This window comes from Colletotrichum spaethianum, assembly GCF_022836535.1.
Source record: "Colletotrichum spaethianum MAFF 239500 DNA, contig11, whole genome shotgun sequence".
NCBI classification, from domain to species: Eukaryota; Fungi; Ascomycota; class Sordariomycetes; order Glomerellales; family Glomerellaceae; genus Colletotrichum; species Colletotrichum spaethianum.
The window spans coordinates 408,126-428,351 of NW_026054781.1; the positions used below are offsets into that span (position 1 = coordinate 408,126).

Consider the following 20,226-nt stretch of genomic DNA (forward strand, 5'->3'; position numbering starts at 1 on the left):
AACCGGTGGACATGAAGGGGAAGCAAGCCCACCGACACTACTCAAAAAACTAGGGACGCCAACTGCACAGGGACAGCAGAAGGCGACACTGAGGAAGTCCCTATACCTCGCCACGACGACAGACGCCTCACACCTGGTTCTGAGCGTCTACATCGAAGGACAGCCCACTCAGGTCGTAATTGACAGTGGAGCACAAGCAAACCTGATGTCACCACGACTGGTGAATCAACGAGGAATCACATGGAGATTCAAGGAGGAACCATACACCCTGCAAAACGTGGAAGGAGAAACAGTTGAGTACGGTGGAGGCACCATTGACAGAGAAACCGCGCAACTCTCTATGGTTACCCATGACCGTCAAGAACATCTGATCTTCGACATAGCACAAATAGGAGACATGGATGTCATCCTTGGAATCCCATGGTTACGACAACACAACCCGAGCATAGATTGGAGAACAGGCCAACTCCAATGGAGAGATTCGACTGCGAGGCAGCGTTGCAAGCCGCAACCCCCGAGTGAATCAAAGCGACACAGATACGTCGCATACGTCAAAAGAATCGAGCCCACGAAGGACGAACAATTCGAACAATTCATCAACGATCAACGAGAGGAAGAACGCCTCTCTCCGATCCCAGAACAATACCGCAAGTACACCAAACTCTTTGCTGAAGAATTGGAAACCGGCTTGCCTGAACATAGCTCGTACGATCACGAGATCCCGCTCAAAGAAGGAGCACACCCGAAGTTTCACAAAATCTACGGACTGAATGAAACGGAACGCGAGGCACTTGACAAATACCTCGAAGAAAACCTACGCAAAGGTTACATCCGACCATCGACATCCCCTGCAGGATACCCAATATTGTTTGTACCAAAGAAAAATGGCAAACTACGACTCTGCGTGGATTACCGACAACTCAACGATATTACAATCAAGAACTGCTACCCGCTACCTCTTATCTCAGAATTACGAGACCAGCTGTACCACGCCAAATGGTTCACAGCCATCGACCTCAAAGGAGCCTACAACCTGATCAGGATGAAGGAAGGCGAGGAGTGGAAGACTTGCTTCCGCACCAGGAAAGGCAACTTCGAGTATCTAGTCATGCCTTTCGGACTCACCAATGCACCCGCCACCTTCCAGACAATGATCAACCACGTCCTGAGAGAATTTATAGATGTGTTCGTTGTCGTCTACCTAGACGATATACTCATCTACTCTCGTACCCCCGAGGAACACGAGAAGCACGTTCACACCGTACTCCAACGACTACAAGAAGCCAAACTACTAGTCGAACCCGAAAAGAGCGTATTCCACAGTCAACGAGTCGACTTCTTAGGATTCACCATCACACCAGGAAAGATCCGGATGGAAAATGGAAAAATCGCGGCCGTCAAGGACTGGCCCCGACCTCAAAATGTCAAGGACATCCAATCCTTTTTGGGATTCGTCAACTTTTACCGACGATTCCTCAAAGGATATTCCGCCAAAATCAACCCCCTCATCAAGCTCACCAGAAAGGACGTACCCTTCGAATGGACCGAAGAACAAGAAAAAGCCTTCGAAGAAGTCAAGCAACAAGTTTGTTCCGAACCAGTTCTGATAATCCCAGACCCAAGAAAACCCTTCGAACTGGAAACCGACGCTTCAGACTACGCCATCGGTGGACAACTCGGCCAACGCGACGATGAAGGAAAGCTACACCCTTGCGCTTTCTTCTCTCGAAAACTTAGCGGAGCCGAGCTCAATTACCAAATCCACGACAAGGAACTCATGGCAATTATCGAAGCTTTCCAAGAATGGAAACCTCAGTTATCCGGGACCAAACATGAAGTCAAGGTCTACACCGACCATAAGAACCTCACTCACTTCACCACCTCTAAAGTCCTCAACAAACGACAGATCAGATGGTCTGAATTCCTGTCAGAATTCAACTTCAGAATCATCTACGTCAAAGGATCTGAGAACGGAAGAGCTGATGCCCTAAGCCGAAGACCGGACCACGAAACCCCGGTACCAGAAGAAACCCAAGTCATCCTCAAGGAGGACAAGAACGGTGACCTTGTCCCAGCACAGAAACTCATTATGATCGGTACCCGTGTCAATACCAGCACGACTGGCAGGATGACACCTGAACAGATCATGGAGATTCATAGTGCTAGGGCCCACGGACACCAAGGAGTTACCAAAACATTTAAACGAATTCGACAACATTACGACGCACGAGTCACTCGAGCAGAAGTGGCTTCAGCAATCAAGGATTGCGACATGTGCAAGAAAAGCAAAAATAGTCCACACAAACCATACGGACAATTGCAACCACTACCAGCGCCACCAGAAGCGTGGCACTCAATCTCTTTGGACTTTATCGTCAAACTCCCCAAGTCAAAAGAACCACTCACGAAAACCTACTATGACAGCATATTGGTCATTGTCGACCGACTCACGAAATACGCATACTTCATCCCGTACTTAGAGTCAAGCACGGCAGAAGACCTAGCGTACGCGTTTTTGAAATACATCGTCAGCAACCACGGATTGCCCAAGGAAATCGTATCCGATAGAGACAAACTGTTCACATCCAAGTTTTGGAAATCCCTGATTTCGCAACTAGGAGCTGATCACAAGCTATCGACCGCTTTTCACCCACAAACCGATGGACAAACCGAACGAATCAACCAGATACTGGAACAGTATCTACGATGTTATGTCAACTACGACCAAGACAATTGGGTACCATTGCTTCCAATGGCCCAATTCGCCTATAACAGTGCTATAGGAGAAAGCACACTGAACTCCCCATTCTACCTGAATTACGGATTCGAGCCTACGGCATATGGAGAACCTCGACAGGGACCACGAGCACTAAAGGCTGTGGCAGATTACAACAAATTACGAGAAATCCAAGAGAATGCCACCAAAGATCTCGAATTTGTCAGGGCACGAATGAAGAAATACGCCAACACATCAAGGGTTGAGGGACCAACCTTTGAAGAGGAAGATAGCGCGTATCTTCTGCGACGCAACATCAAAACGAAAAGACCAAGTGACAAATTGGACTACAAAAAACTTGGACCTTTCAAAATCATTCAGAAAATCTCAGACGTCAACTTCAAACTCGACTTACCAGACACAATGAAGATACATCCAGTTTTTCATATCGCACTGCTTGAACCAGCACCGCGAGGATCAAACACCAACGACTGCATCATCGTGGAACCAAACGAACCGGAGTACGAAGTCGAACGAATCATTGACGAGCGAGAGGAAAACGGAGAAACACAATATCTTATTAAATGGAAAGGATACGGACACGAGGACAATTCATGGGAGCCAGTCAAGAACCTCCAACACTCCCAGCAACTCCTTCAGGACTATCGCGAGTCCCAGAACCCTCAGCCACGAAACCCTCAACAGGCAGCTCACCGAAGGACTGCCAGGACGGATCGCTAGGATCAAAAGACTCAAGGAAGGACAGGTCAATTGCACCAAAACCACCACTAGCCTGTACCTCGTGAACCGCCTCAACCACCGGATCGACGGGCGAATCCGCAGGCCACTCAGCAGCGGCCTCACGACCCCTCTTGAAAATCATCCGTTTCTCTTTACGTAAACGATCGAGCCGGGCAAGAGACGCATCCATCTCCGCCTGCGCAAGACGGAACAGTTCTGCTTGCTTTCGCAGTAACTCCGCCTTCTGACGAAGCAACTCTTCCTCCTGCTCTTCAGCCTTATCCAGACGATCGGCTTCATTCAGCAAACGATCCACTACGATCATTAGAAAGCCACACACCTCGGAACCACGAAAAACACTCACATTCGCAAATCGCATTATCATCCCCATCACAAGAGCGACCCCGGCGAGTACACTCTTGACACTTCTGGAAACCCGCAAGCATCTTGCAACGGATCCCCTTGGAACGACACCAACTACACGGCATTTCGATTTCAATTCCGTGTTCACGAATCCTCAAGGAATCCGCGAGACGGCGCTTGGTGGAAGAAGCCTTGCCAGATTTAAGAGTGTCTGACTCTGCCGCATTAGTCACCAACGACATGGTGGAAGAAAGATGAGAATGAGATAAACCCAGGGACAGCCCGCGGCGGGAACCCACTTACCTATATAGGTCTAAGGGGCTAGACCTTTGGAGGGGAGACCTGATGTTACGACCCAGGAAAGCGTTGGTTAACGTAACCACCTGGAACGAACCCACGAGGGACCAGGGGACATTCGGGCTCATGTATGCATGATCACGGCGCTTACGGGCAAGGGTCGGAACGGAAGAACTATGGACAGATCACGTGATGATAAGAAAGTGATCAAGAGATAAGGTGATCACTGGGAGCGATCACCAAGTGAGCAGCTCACCCCGGACCCACTCTAGTTGATCACCATCAACAGCATCACGATAGGGAGACATCAGTATATAGACAGGACTTGAGCCTGGGGCTCAAAGACTCTCCATAGCTCTTCAGCAATCAACTTCGTGATTCACTCTCTCATAAGTGACTCTTAGATTATCCTTCTGTTGTGAAGCTATAAAGCTATCTACGCCTAGACGTGCCTGACTGATCACCAGACACCAACAGACCAGCAAGATTACCAACAAGACTTACCTTACTGTTACCGAGTATCGACCTCAGCTGCCTATTAGCAGAAAACACCACTGTCGGATATCTGACCGTAACATTACAAGTATACTTTATATAACTCTCTTATACTTTATTAAACTCTAATATATAATATTTCTTTTAATCTAGAAGTCTATTATTATATAAGCTATTTCTTTAGCTAATATAATAATAAATCTAAATTATAATAATAAATCTAAGTTATTTATAAATAATCTATTTATAAAAATATATATCTTTATATAATAAAGATTAAAAGGGATATATATAAGACCTTATATAAGGTTATTAATTTACCACTAAAGTTATACATTTAAAGCTTTAATATTCTTCTTATCAGGCTTCTTAGTTTAGGCTATAGTTAACAGGTTATATAATGTCTCTAGTTAACAAATAAATATAAAGTATACTCCTTTTACTTTTTAAGAAATATACTACTAATATATATTATATATATTAAGATTAATAAGTTTCAAGTATTTTGTTTAGCCTTTTTAAGTAAAAGTAATATAGTTATTATATAATTAAATCCTTTTCCTATTAAAGTTAATTTCACTATTAGGTAATAAAGTAGTCTTTAGTTTTATATAAAGTCCTTTTCTTCTTAGCTCTTCTTCTTCTCTTTAGGAGAAGGTAGGTATAGTAAAGCTAAGTGTATTATCTATCTACATAGCTATAATCCTAAAAGTATCTAGTCCTTCTGTTGTATACAGTAAACATAAATTATATATTAACTCTGTTATCTTCAGATCTTTCTTGTAATACTTAGAATAGGTTTTGTACTAGTATAAGCCTAACTCTGCTAGGCTATATAGTGGTTTTAAGATATAGAGAAGTATATTCTTAGGGTATTTGTTTTTTAACTCTTTAGGTAGTTATGTAATAATTGTTCTAGTTAGATGATTATTTGACTATATATATGCTTAAGTTATATCTCTAAGTTCCTTTTTATATTTATAGTTTTATATAAAAGTAAGTCTAATTATAAGTATAAGCCTTTAGCTTATTTATTAGATAGTAGGTACTTAAGTTAAGAGTTCTTTTTTCTTTTAGTCCTTATACCTTTATATAATAAGTCTTAACTTCTTATATAGCTTAGATGACAAGTTCTTAATCTCTTGTATTATCTATATCTTATAAATATAGAGGTAATTATACTCTTTTGGATTATATAGTATAAAGGTAAAGACTCCCTAGTTAATAAGGTTATTTATTTCTATTTAGTTTAACTCTTTATATAGAGTACTTAGTATTATAATTATATTATTAAGCTATAACTTTTCTATTAACTCCTTGTAGTCTTTTTCTTTCTAAGATAGAAATGCCTGATTAGTATATAGTAATTATTATATAGCCCTTTTCTAGCTTTTCTTTAGTCTTCTTTTTTTATTTAGTTATTTTTAAGGAATAAGTTATGTAATATCTGAATCTGGTTATGCTATGTCTTGATGGTATAGTTTAATATGTGTTATATAAAACTATGTAAGACTATTAACCATCTTGACTATTACTATATAGCCTTCTATAGCCTGGACTTTATATAGTCTAATCTATCCCTTATTTTCTTTTTATACTAGAACCTTACTTTGGATTAGTAGTAATAATATGCTCTAGAGGTTAAGGCTATTTCTGGTGTTAATTATACGATTAATTTCTACTTCTGTACGAATGCTCTAAAGCATTTTTATTGCCTTCTGGATTGCTTCTGCCTTTTAGGTGATTTTAGGTAATAGAGGTAAGTCCTTATTAATCCTTGGATATATACTAAAGATAAGTAGTATAGGTATAATACTATATAGACCAGCTATATCATTTAATACCTTCACAGCTATTTAGAGGATGATTTCCTTGTCTATATTATACCTAAGCTCAGTATACAAGATATTATATATATACCTCAGAGGAGCGTAAGCTCTTTCTATCTTGCCTACTACCTAGTAAGCTTTTACTAGCATTTCTTTGTATAATATGCCTATGATGTTAGCATAGTTCCTAAATTCTGCTAATGCGAAGTTTATACCTAGGTCATGTATAATATAGTCTGGTGGACTAACGTACATGCTGATCTAGCACTTGCAAAGTGTATTCCACGTATCTCATGCAAATAAGGACTTTAAGAAGGTGGCTCCTTAGAAGCTTGTCTCTATATTAATAATGTGTAAGGCGTTCTTGTCTCTTAGTTATATAATATCTATAACTATCTTATAGTTAAAGTAGCTTTTGTCTTTAAGTGTAAACTTAAACCTCTTTAGTGCTAAGTTATATAATTAATAATAATAACAAAACTTCTAGACTTTTTTTAGAATATTGATATTAATGTTATAATACCTAGCCTTCTTTAAGATATAGTAAAGATGATCTATATAAGGATATTTAAATCGTTTATAAAGCCTTTAAAGTTGTTTTTTTATAAAGAACATGCTGGCCTCTATGCGACTAAGGTTGAAGAATAGGTGACCTTATTTCTATATAACTAGGATAGGTTTTCTATCTTACTATATAATTACATTATTAACATTATTGAAATATACACTTAACCTATCTATATTATATAATGAAAACAAGAACAGAGTAGGAGTATTAAGGATGTAATATATAACCTTTCTAAGCTAATTCTCTATTTCTATAATGCTAACTAATGTAATTAAGTTACTTGCCTTAAATTATATGTTTACTAATCCTGGTCCCTAGGATATTGTTATACAAGGGTTCTCCTGTAGGTATATAAGGACTTAAGGTTTCTCTACAGTAGAGAACTTTATTACTCCTATATCCTATAGTTCCTCTTAGTATAATAAGATATAAGGATTATATAATAAGAATTAATAAGCCTTTAACGTCTTTAGTAATAAAAAAATATCTTCTTTTATTATATAATAAAAGAATAAAAAAAATATTAAGAAAACTAATATCTCTTTATCTCCTATAAATTCTCCTTCCTTATTATATGATTTATTTACTAGGTTTTCTCCTTTAAAGTCAAAAAAGTATAAGGCAAAATCTCTCTATAGTTCTTATTTAAGTATACTATATACCTAAAGGTATTAGTCTTTTATATAATTATATTCTTCATCTAAATAATTCATAAACCAATAACTTTTCTTCTTATATATAAAATATCTTTTTTTAGATATTATATAATTAAACCTAGGTTATAATAAATATTAACCTTTCTAAGGTTATTAAGAAGATCTTCTGTTATCTGATGGTCTATTATATAATAGTTATAAGTAACTCTTGTTATTAGAGTATCTTCTATCTATAAAGTTAATATCATGTAACATAGACTTCTTATCTAAAGCGACTTATAGTAATACTCTTAGACTAGAAAAGAATTACTTACACATATAATATGCTTTAAGATTACTTAAAGCAGTTTCTAGCTCTAGTACACCTCTATACGCTTAGGTGACTTATGTATAAAGCATAATCTCCCCCTGAAAACCTGGGCCAAGTGCCTGCTATATAAGGGGTATCTTGTCTAAGAGTATCTCTAATATGTTTATTAGATTCTTATCTAGATTATCTTATCTAACTTATACAAAAGATAAACTTGTCTAATCTGTCTAATAGAGAGTATAGTTAATATTAGTATTAAAGTGTATTTCTAATATATTATATATCTTATCTTATCTTCTTATTAGTCTAATATAATAAAAATAAAACTCTTCTATATAATTAACTAAGATATTAAGAAATACTATATAGTATTGGTCTTTAGTGATCCTAAGGCGTTAATAAAAACTAATAAAGACCTTTGCCTTGTTATACAAGATATTATACAGCTTGCCTATATAATTCCTGTCCTTTCTCTATCCCTTTTAGAAAATTAAAATTGTAGTTAGCTTATATAATCCATTCTAGATTATTTGTCTTAGTAGTAGGTCATAGATATTATCTCTTTAATATAAAGGTATTATATAACCCTAGATTTATAGAAAACTCTTAACCTCTTATATAAATCTTATTCTAAGAAATATATTTCTTAAAGCTAATTATAACTACTCTTATATAATTAATATTTAAGTTACCTATATATTATACAAGGGTTTAATTAGCTCTATTATTAGTTTAGCTATATTTTAAGGTAAAGTTAATTCAAAGTTTTAAATAGGTATTTGAGTTATTATAATTATATAACTTGGTATAAGTGCTATATAAGTAGAAAACTACTCTTCTTACTCATTAAACTTCCTCCTAATCTCCTTAATAAATTTAATTAGCTATTAATTCATATTTCTTATTAGTAGTAATTAGAATCCCTTTAGCTTAATAAGTTATATAAACTTTACCTTAAACACATAATAGACCTTTTTTTATTAAAAAATAAACTATTTATTAAAATCTTTATATAATAATATTATTAAGTTTTTCTTTAATTACCTAAAATAAAGCATTTCTATGTTAATATATATAATATATATAGTTATCTCTTCTTTAAATAATACTTATATAATATTAACTAGATTTCCTTAGCGTCTAGGATTCATAGTCTTCTTCTACATATACAATAAGACTTTACTCTTTACACTTATTTCTTTATACATTAACAAATATCTATTAATATTATTATATTAGCTTTAATAATTATCTTCTGAATCCTTTTAAGAAACTATATTATATTTAGTAGTTATTTTATATTATATGACGTTAAAATTGGTTTATTTAGTGCTATAGTGTATACTTTATATTCTATATATAGTATAATAAAGATTCTTATTTAGTTTAGCTTAGTAAACAATAACAAGAATTTATCTTATATAATAATAAAATAAAAGTCATCTTTATTTTATTTACCTAGTTTAGCTTAATAAGTAACAATAAGTAAAATTAAGGCTTCTTAACATAAAAGACTTTCTAGTATAACCCTTTAAGTATCTCTAAGGATTTTTTGCCTTACACAAAATACAAGACTACCTAGTAGCCTAGCTATAAAGCTTAAGTCTTATCTCTTTACTTTTACTAATCTATAATTATATAAAACAATCACACAAATTACTAAGTAACTACTGATCAGTATTAAATGGATTCTCTCTTTCTGAGAGAACCTGTTAATATAATTATACTTAAGTTAAAGTTAAAGTAAACCAAAAATATATTTTCTGTAATTATCTTCCTAACTATAAGACTTAGCTTTTATATACGAGATATATGATCTTATATATCCCTAAGTTAGTTCAATATGAATATACTTTTGATCCCCTTAATAGATAACTGAGAGCCAAATATCTAGTCTGTGCCCTCTGCCATGATGTGTGTCCCTGAGTCGTGCGTGTCGTACAACCAGCTGGTGCTGTTATTCTAACACTAATAAATAATTCTAATAATAATATATTTTTATTAATAATAATAAGTTACTAAAAAAAAGATTTACTATTACTAAGACTAACGCTTATATTAGTAAATTAATATAAGAGCTTAAGAACAAATACTTTAGTAATAAAAAAAAGGTATTAAAGTTAAAGCTATAAAAAAAAAAAAAAAAAAAAAGTAATTATTATAAAAAAAAGCTAAGGTTAATAAAGTAATAAAAGACCTTATAAAGTTTAAAAAAGATTTTAATTATAATATTTATTTAGTTATTTTAAATTAATTAATAATAAAAAAAAAACTAGTAATTTTAAAAGTAAAGTATTAAAATTTATTACTAAGTAATAAGTTAAAAAAGGTATATTATATAGAGGTTTATAAGTAGAAAGTTAAGTACTAGTAATAGGATCTTTCTATTTATAGTAATCCTTTATAGTAATCCTTAGTACTAGCTTACTTATAGAAATATCTTTTAAATAGTATTCTTATTTCCTCTTATAGTATCTCCTTTAACTATTAGACTACAGTTTTCTTTTTAAAGCCTTATTAGACTATAGTTTTCTTCTTAAAGCCTTTTATAATACTACTTAAGTATAAGCTTTTATATAGTAATTAGGCTAGTTTTTCCTTTTTCTTTACCTAAACCAGAACTAAAACTAGATAGCTCTTATTTAAAAGACTAAAAAGACTTTAAAAGAAGTTAATAATAATACTAGTTTTTATTTATTAGCTTTATAGTAAAAAGAATAGACTTAATATAGTCTATATTTTTCTTTATAATAATAACTCTTTTAATATAAATAATAGCTAACTAAATAGCTAGAAAGATATAGGTTAGTTATTATAATAATTAATTATAGTAATTATATACCTTTAAACATAGCTATAAAATAAGTCTTAGTAGCCTCTTAAAGTATAAGAATAGTTATTTTCTAAAAGTAAAGGTTATCTTATTAAAAAACATTATATATAATCTCTTTATAAAGACATTAAAAAGGTACTTTTACTATTAAAAGGTTAATTAACTTCTAATATTTATAGATTTTATAAAAAATAATAACTAAAAGTAAATTAGCATTATAGTAATCACTTATAGTAATTAAGCAAATACTTACTACTAGCCTTCTAATATCTTTTTTTTAAAGGAATAGCTATAACCTTCTTAAGCGTTTTTTTAGTAGTCTTCTTAACTAAAAGTTTCTTTACTAAAGCTTTAGTAGTAAAGGACTTTTTAGTACTATTCTTCTTTATAAAAGGCTTTTTAGTACTTTTTTTTAAAAAGTACTTATAAAAAGCTTAGGCTATTAGTATTATAATAAGTCTAGATAATTAGTAATTTTTAAGAAAAATAGAATAAAAAAAAATAACTTATAAAAGTTATTATTATTATTATTATTATTATTAAAAAAAAAAAAATTAAAAAAAAAAAAAAGAAAATAAATAAAAGAATATAAGTAAAGTAAATATAATTAATAGTTAGAGAAAGTATAAAAAATAAAGTAATTTATAGTTATTTTACTTATTATTTTTAACTTATTTTTACTTTTTCTTTTTTTTTAACTTTAATTTTTTTTTTTTAATAATAATAATAATAACTCTAAAAAAAAATTAATTTAAAAGTAAAAAACTAATTATTTTATTTATTCTAAAAGTATTTTAACTTTTATTTAGTTTTTTATTTACTATTAAAGATATCTTTCTCTTAGTTTTTATAAGGTCTATTTATATCTATCTATTTATAGTAATTAATTATAATAACCTAACTAATATTTCTCTAAGCTGTTTACTAGGCTCTAGTGCTAGCATAAAGTAGAAGGCTAATAATAGCTACTTTAAGAATATATATACTAAAAAAGCTTATAAGCGTATTAAAAAAATAATAAAGGAAATAAAAGAGCTTAAAAGGGCTAAAAAGTCCTTTATTACCTAGAAAAATCATAAACTAGCTACTTTTAAGAAGTCCTAGCTATATATTAATAGTATAGCTTTAGTTAAAGCTAATATAAAAGCTAAGGTAATTAATAATATTACTACTATAACATAAATAACCTTTTTTTTATCTATTTTATACTTATTTTTAACTTTAAAAATAAATAAGTAAAAAGTAACTATTTAAGAATTATTACTATATAACTTAGTCTTTATTAGGCCTCTTCTAGGAGCTAAGCCTTTATTTAGGTTAATAATAATAATTAAGTTATTTAGAATAATAATAATAATAATAACTAGGAAAAGATTCTTTTTCTTAGCTTAAAAAAGTAAATAAAAGAAAAGCTAACTAATCTTAAAGATTACTATAACTTTAAAGTTAGTTCTTTTTTTATTAAAAGTATTAATATTTAGCAAAAAATATAAGCACTTATTACTAAATATAAAAAGATAAGTAATTACTATAAAAGATTACTATAAATCGCTAATAAAACTAAGATCTTATTTACTAAAAGTACTACTATATAACTAACTACTAGCATATAACTCTTAACTAGCTTTTTACTAAGGTCTATTACCTAAAGGTTTAACTTTCTATTTACCTTAAAGTTACTTTTAAAGCAGGCTTTCTTTAGCCTAGTCAAAGTCTACTAGCTACTATAAATATCTTTATAAAAGAGAAATCTCTTCTTTAGTTAGTCTTAACTAAGCATTAAAAAATTTCTACTTCTAGAGACTATAAGCTCTTAAAAATTATTTCCTATTTCTACTAGAAAAAGAAATAAATAAAATTAAAATTTTATAACTAATAGACTTTACTAATTAATTATTTTTTAAGTAATTTACTCTTTAATACTACCCTACTATAAGTTAATAGAGTAAAGGTTTCCTTTATACTATTTAATATTACTACTTAACTTAAGACTTTAAGCTAACTATTAAGTAGTTAATTAAAAAGGTAAACTAATTACTATAACTAATTACTATAAATTACTAATATAAATATAGGTTTAAGGCTCTTTTATTTTATCCTCTTAAGAGGAGATTTTTCTTAGTCCTATAAAGATATAAAATAAAGTTACTCTTAACTTAGAGGTAACTATAAGATTTAGTTACTTAATAATAAAGGCTTTTAAGCCTCTATAAAAGGTTTTACTGCTTTATTTTTAGCTTTAGTTACTTATTAAGGTATATTTAACCTCTTAAAAAAAGGTTTTTAATATAGTTTATAAAGCTATATAAGCTTATAACTTTAATTTTATTAAAGAAATAATAAAAGATATTTAAAAAAGGAAAATATAAATTATAGTAATTAGTTATAATAATTCTTACTTCTTTTATACCTATTACTATTCTTATATTATTTTAGTTATCTTTTTATAAATTTGTTTTATACTTTAACCTAAATACTACTTATTAATCTTTTTATTAACTTTATTTATATTAAGCTAATTTTTTATATTACTATTATACCTTTTATTTTTAGTATAATAAAATAAAAAGTTATATAGGCTTATTATTATATAAATAATTTATATTTATATATTTAAGCTATACTTTAAGACTAAAGAGGTAATTATTTTCTACTTTTATTTTAAGTAACTAAATACCTATTTAATAATTATTTAAAAATAACTATATTAAAGATTATATAACTCTTAAGCTATTTCTAGTAGTTTATTTATATCTTTAAAATCTTATAAATAGTAATAGGTTTTTAAATAAGGAATAATAATACTATTCTAAGTACTAAACCTTATATCCTTTAAGAAATACTAGCCTTTAAGGACTTTAAACCCTTTAATATTTATAAAATTAATTAAACTAATATTATAAATTAACTCTTTAACTTTAATAAATATAAATAAAAAGCTATTATTGAAATAAATAATAATAAAGATATTTTAAAAAACTATTTTTTTTTAATTATACTATTTTTTTTAAGTAGTAGTAAGAATATATATACTAATAAGTATATTATTAATTACTTTAATATAACTAATAAAGTATTTATTTAGTTTTTTATTACCTTTAATTTCTTTTAAGACTTTAGCTTTTTTATAAGAAATAATATATACTTTATAAAGCTTTATAAAGTATAATAAAACTTTATTTTAAATTAAAGATATAATTAATTAATTAATATAAAAAAAGTAAATAATAGCCTATTAGCTAAAATTATTATTATAAAATAAAATAAATAAATAAATAAGTACTTTTTATTTAATAAAAAGATTTTAAAATAACTATAAAAGTATATTATTTATAAATTATTTTAATAATATTTAAAATTATTATTTATCAAAATAAAAAAAATATAAAAAATAGTAATTTAAACTAAAAAAAAGCTTTTAATATATTTAATATATAGTTATAGTACTATTATTATTAATAACTTTTTTTTTATTTTTATTTTTATTAGTTTAATATTTTATTATAATAGTACTAAATATAACTATTATAATAAAATAATTAAATTTTATAATAAATTATTTATAGTAATTAATTATAGTAATAAGTAATAAAAAGGTAATTTTTAAAGTATAATAATAACTATAGTAATATTAATATAAGTTTTAAATATAATAAGAATTTATATAAGAAAATAAAAAATAACTAATAATTTATACTATATAAAGTCTCTTTTTACTAAGATATATAGTAAATGTGTAATAACGTAAAGTTCTATAATCTAGAACTATAATCATGATATACCCTCCTGTTTTAGGCCTAGTGCGACACAATTTGAGTTCAGAGGGTACTTGTGGCTAGTGTTATTGCACATTTGAAATTCTTATTGCACATTTCAGTTCTTACCGCAGTCATTGATCACGCCCTAGGAAGCCCATCATGTCGATTACGGCAGCAATAGCGACGCCTGCGCCAACGGACGATAGAGCCCCGTCCCAGGGCGGCACCTTCGAGGGCTGGACCCCTCTGTCTTCAACCCATCATATCCTATCATCATGTTCATCATTCAAGCATTCAAGCGGTGTGACTGCCTAATAAACCCCGTTTTCCGGAATTACATAGCTGATATTAGCAAGACCGTTGACCCGAGGTGACCCAATTACGAGTGGTGACTTCCCCAATCTCATGTCCAGCGTCTTTGATGAAGCCAAGCATGTCTCAGCTGTTGCGGCGTATTGACTCGACACTCCTCGAAAAGACAAACAACTTACGAGACACCAGACGTATAGGAGTCGACAAAGTTCAGCACGACGGCCAGAACAGCCTGGAAGACTCGTCTGTGACCGACCCACGAAAGACACTGGGGTAAAAACACTGCTGAAGTCATCTCGAAAGCCAAGAGAATTGGTGTCGTCAAGGTGAGTTTGTTGGTGGTGCAGGCGAAGCGACTGGCTAAGGATCCGATCGCGTTGCAGCAAAAGCAGACTGGCATTCAGGCCGGGATTAGGTTACCGGGTGGCTTGGCATGTGGATTACAGAACCAAACTTGATATCCCAGAAGACTTTGAATATTCTATGTGGCCTCTATTGCTCTACTCTTCAATGACACTATTTCTGCGCCCGGATTTCAATGGCATCGAGATCCATCCCCCTGATGGGAACATCCCCCTCAACCTTAGACGATCCACAACTGCACACACGTCATTAGCCCTTGATTCAGATGGCTTCTTCATCCAATAATGAGCATTATCAGCGCCGATGGTTTAGTGGTAAAATTCTCCGTTGCCATCAAGCAGCGTCGGGGAGCCGGGGGTTCGATTCCCCCTCGGCGCAATTGTTTTGTTTGTCGAGCTGGCACAAGTGGAGGCAAAGCCTGTTAGCGATGTTCTTTTGCGCCCTGTATTTATCTACGTGTCACGGCTGCGGCGATCTCGCCTGTGCACCGCTTTTGGCTTTGCTGATGGAAAATGCGAAGAGTCGTATAGGAGAAGGCAACTAAACGAATTGTTCTCATTGAAAGTGGATGACGATTTCTTATCTCAAAGTACGCTAGCAACTCGCTTATAAGTTCTTGTGTGTGTGTGTATGTATGTATGTATGTATTCGCATGTCTGCATACCTGAGGAAGCATCGTTTAATAGAGTGCAACATTCCTCAATGTTCCGGAGATCAGGGGCGTGCATTGATTGACTGGCTATACCATAAACGTACAATGTCAACTAATCGCAGCCGCCAATTGTCATTCGTTGATCTGAAGTCCTATCTACGAAAATCCGAACAGGTGCCGGCACGATCTGTTTCGCTTCCCCTATTGTGTTTGATTCGAGCTCTTTGTGCCATTATTTGCTTTGTTCTGATCACTGTGAATAGGCGTACATTGTATGTACTATGGTTATTTCGTAGTTTTAACCATCAAAACCGGCAGTAGTGAGATAAGATATCTTAGCATGTTTTCTCAACTCCGTTGCCTATTACTAAGATGATAACCTGCAGCCTGTGGTACTTTCGCAATGGCTTTGGCATCATACCTAGTTCATCTTATCTTCCCCCATCACCCATGTCGTGACGCTATGACGATCCTATCACGGCCACTGTCACCTGCCGCTTTAGGTGCACTGGCCCCACCGGAATACCATCCCGCCAGGTGCCGGACAGCCGTACAACGATAGCTCCCTCATAAACAACAACCGTCCCACTTCCCGTGTCCCTTCTTCCGTCACTCTCCACTCGGTACAGTGCAGAATCTCGAGATCGTCTTCACTGACATTGAACTGAACGGTAATGGTGTTTACGGGAAACTGGCAGCCAGTCGGGCGGGGTTGGTTGAGGGCCCTTGCGGTCGGATCTCTTGCAACCTTTGTTTGTGGCAGTCAACTCCAAGTCCAACATGCCGCGCAATACCAACGTCTGGACATGCGAAGTGCCAGAAAGGAGCATCTCTTGGCGCATATGGGACGGCTCGCAAATGACATGGATACTGCGGCAAGCACCTCATCGTCGCCCTCAGCCACGACGACACCGTTGTTGGATACGTTCCAGGTTGCCGAGCCGGTGCTCCTACCGTCCGATTCTGCTGCTGAGGCAGTTACGGTGACTTTGATGGATCATCAGTTTGCGAACAGCTATGGAACTCCATTTGTTGGTAGTTACACACCACCAGACTTCGACTTCGACCACGTCGTGATCAATTTTACTGTGGAGGTCAAGGGTAGACAGTTCGACCGTTGGGGCAGTGTGTACCTGGGCGACATCAATATATTTGCTACGTCTACCGCCGAACCCACGTCGTACGGCATCACCTGGACCTGGATGAAGGATGTGACACCTTACCTGTCACTCTGGAAGCAACCACAGACTCTCATCTTCCAACTTGACAACGTGATCACAGACGTCTATACAGGCCTCTTGAACTCCACTCTCACGGCCACTTTTTTCAAAAGCCCCGTCCAGAGCGGAGGCCAGTCACCTGCAGATCTCATTCTACCAGTCTCGGCGCTGAAGAGCCCCGTCACCGCCAGCTTCTGGACGTATCCCGAGGAAGATGCCAGCATCTCTCTCCAGTTCCCCCAGAACGTGAACCGAGCCGTCTTCTCTTTATCCGTCAAGGGACAGGGCAACGAGGAGTTCTGGTGGAGCAACGTGCCACAATCTGCCGGCAATGCTTTCGAGCCCGACGTCGGCACGTATCCGGGATACTCCCCGTTCCGGGAAGTCCAGGTCCTGATCGATGGGCAGCTGGCCGGCGTGCACTGGCCCTATCCGGTCATTTTCACCGGCGGAGTAGTCCCGCAGCTGCATCGGCCAATTGTGGGCATCGATGCATTCGATCTACGCGACCACGAGATTGATATCAGTCCATGGTTGCCACTCCTGTGTGACGGCAAAAACCATACCTTCAGCATCAAAGTAATCGGACTCGTTGACGATGGGGAATCGAGCGCGAGCCTCTCGAACACCACGGAAAGTAGCTGGTATCTTGTTGGCAAGGTGTTCCTGTGGCTCGATGACGAAGGCAGCGTCACGACAGGTGTCGTCGGGGTCACCAAAGGCCAGGACCCAACCATCGGATTCTCCCAGACCATCAAGCAGAACGCAACCGGTTTCAACTCAACGCTTGATTATGATCTCACAGTGAAAAGAGACTTTTCCATCACCTCGCAAGTGAGCACGCAAAAGTGTAACGGCACGGCAAAATGGAGCCAGACTCTGTCGTACTCAAACGTGGGAGGTCTTTATGCTAATGGCTACGGCGGCATCAACACGTTCTCGACAATCGGCAAGGAAACTTCAAAGAGTTCTGGTTGGAGTTACCAGACGACCTTTTCGTACCCCTTATACTGCAACACCACGACATCGTATCTCCCAGAAGGCAACCTGACGCTCTGGGCTCAGCTTGATCAAGGGCTGAAGCTCCAAGTCCAGGGAAACACTGTCTATCCGACGGGTCTTGAAGCTTTCCAAGATGGGGAGCCGAAGTGGGTCGCCAGCGTAATCGACACGGACAGGAATGGAACAGCAAACTATTCCCGATATGCAGACAACACGGTCACGTCAGGAGCAGGGCGGACGCACCAAATTTTCCGACTCAGTGGACTTACTGGCAAGGGTACATACGAGAAACCAGGAACGGAGTTGTACTTCCGGGATGTGACGGCGTACAATAACAGCGTTGTGGCTGACAAGGAGGTCGTCGCGGGAAAGGTCATGTAATAGGAACTCCGAAGGCTTTGGCCACTTGATTTTACGGTACTTCGGAGGACCGACTTAATTCGAATATAAGAGCACACATTGATGGCGGGCTATGATTGTATCAAACCTGCGACAATCCAGATACTTACAGGCCGCTGAATGATGTTCTTCTAAGATCTAGGTGCAGCCCGGCTCACCTCGACTCACCCTGCTCAACTCGTGCTCATCTTGCAATCTTTGTTTGCCCCGTTCGCACTGATCCAGCATCTCTAGCGCTTATTAAGAAGCTAAAAGGATGAATGGGCTGCAATAGACACTGCGTGAATAGCATAATAATGCCATAGAGAAACATAGGCAGACAGCGAAATAGGCAATAAAGAGGAGCATTAGATATAAAAGGTAGATAGCCAATAGACAAATGATAGGCGAGGTCATCCGACTACACATGAGGTTGACTCTCCTCTTGGGGAGATTTACCACAGAGAGTGCCTACTCATGCCGCCATTTTACTTGGAATCTGATGCTCAACGTCCACTACAATTTGGTCTCCAGCTGCTGGCCCTTGGCGCGCTTCTCCTTCATCTCTAGTAGCTCCTTCGTCTCGGTGAAAATGCGTCTCACCCGCTTCTCTGTGAAGGCCTGAATATTGTGGTCGCCGAAGTGCAGACCAAGTGGGCCGCCCTGTTCGAGATCTCGAGACCGGTCCGCTCGCACCAGCCAGTTCCGTGACTTGATGACATAAAACTCGGCCACGCGGCATTGCCGGGCAGTGCGGTCGGTGGTGAAGACAGGGCGGGCCATCTTGGGCTTCCAGTCGTCAGGGACATAGCGCTCCAGGTCGTTCAGATAGTCGTCGAATGTCCTAGGGATGTAGCATTGCGAGGACGTGTGCACTACACCACGAGTCCCACGTGAGACGTGCTGGAGAATGATGTTGGAGACTAGGTCAACGGGTATCTCGTCCACGATGTTCTTGCCCGACGTATAACCCTCGGGGCGTGGAAGAGCGCGGAACCTCCCGTTGGGTACATCATTCGAGAGTAGAAGGTATTGAGCGGGCAAGAGGCGTTGGGGAGATATAGCTCAAATGGTTCTCTTATCGCAGGCGCAATACCAGTTGGGCGAACTATGAGGAGAGGTAGTCGATGCGCCAGCTTTTGATCCATCAGACACTCCATGAGCCTTTTGGACTTGGCATACGGCCAAGCAAAGCCAGCCCAGTTGTCAGTCTTGCCCGAAATGATGTCCTCCAGGAGTTGGTCCGCATCGTCGACTAGGTACAATTTCTCCTCCATGGGGCCGTCCGGGAGATCACTTAGGGCGTAAGCACTTGAGAGCTGAACAAAGCTGATGAGCTTGGTGAACCTCATTGCCATTTCTCCCAAATCGAGGGCTGAAAGACAATTCTCTTGAACGACTTGGCGCAATGGAAGGCGCAGACTGATGTTCGCGGCTGCATTGATAACGATAGTAACATCGTTCTCCATAGCTCGCACGTCGTGGTCCGCTATACCGTACTTCCGGGTGGTAATATCCCCATATATGAACTTGACGCTGCCTGTGTGCATGATCTCGTCAACGTGATTTTGCATTGTCTTGGCCCATGCTTGAATGGCCTTTTCGGGCGTCTTTCGTATCACCACGTAGATCTTGGGTACTCGAAGGACAACGACGAGCTTGTACAAGAGGCAGCCACCTAGCCCTCCGGTCGCTCCCGTGAGGAGTACTACTTGGTCTCGAAAGAAGTCCAT

General features: G+C 35.8%; 2 protein-coding genes and 1 non-coding gene across 3 annotated transcripts; 2 read left to right on the plus strand and 1 right to left on the minus strand.

The window, feature by feature from the left end:
- Window positions 1–15,538: 15,538 nt before the first annotated feature.
- On the plus strand, window positions 15,539–15,619 carry ColSpa_tRNA_132. The gene is given in 2 exon segments: window positions 15,539–15,574; window positions 15,585–15,619. It is a non-coding gene; the product is annotated as a tRNA-Gly (tRNA).
- Window positions 15,620–16,756: 1,137 nt separating this feature from the next.
- Window positions 16,757–18,496, plus strand: ColSpa_05040 (peptide-N4-(N-acetyl-beta-glucosaminyl)asparagine amidase A; the record flags this gene model as incomplete). Its single annotated transcript, XM_049271252.1, has 1 exon — window positions 16,757–18,496. The coding sequence occupies one exon, from the start codon at window positions 16,757–16,759 to the stop codon at window positions 18,494–18,496; it is 1,740 nt and encodes a 579-aa protein (XP_049127209.1).
- A 513-nt stretch (window positions 18,497–19,009) lies between these two features.
- ColSpa_05041 (fatty acyl-CoA reductase 2) lies at window positions 19,010–20,226 on the minus strand (the record flags this gene model as incomplete). Its single annotated transcript, XM_049271253.1, has 2 exons — window positions 19,010–19,465; window positions 19,603–20,226. 2 exons carry the CDS (start codon window positions 20,224–20,226, stop codon window positions 19,010–19,012), a joined length of 1,080 nt encoding a protein of 359 aa, XP_049127210.1.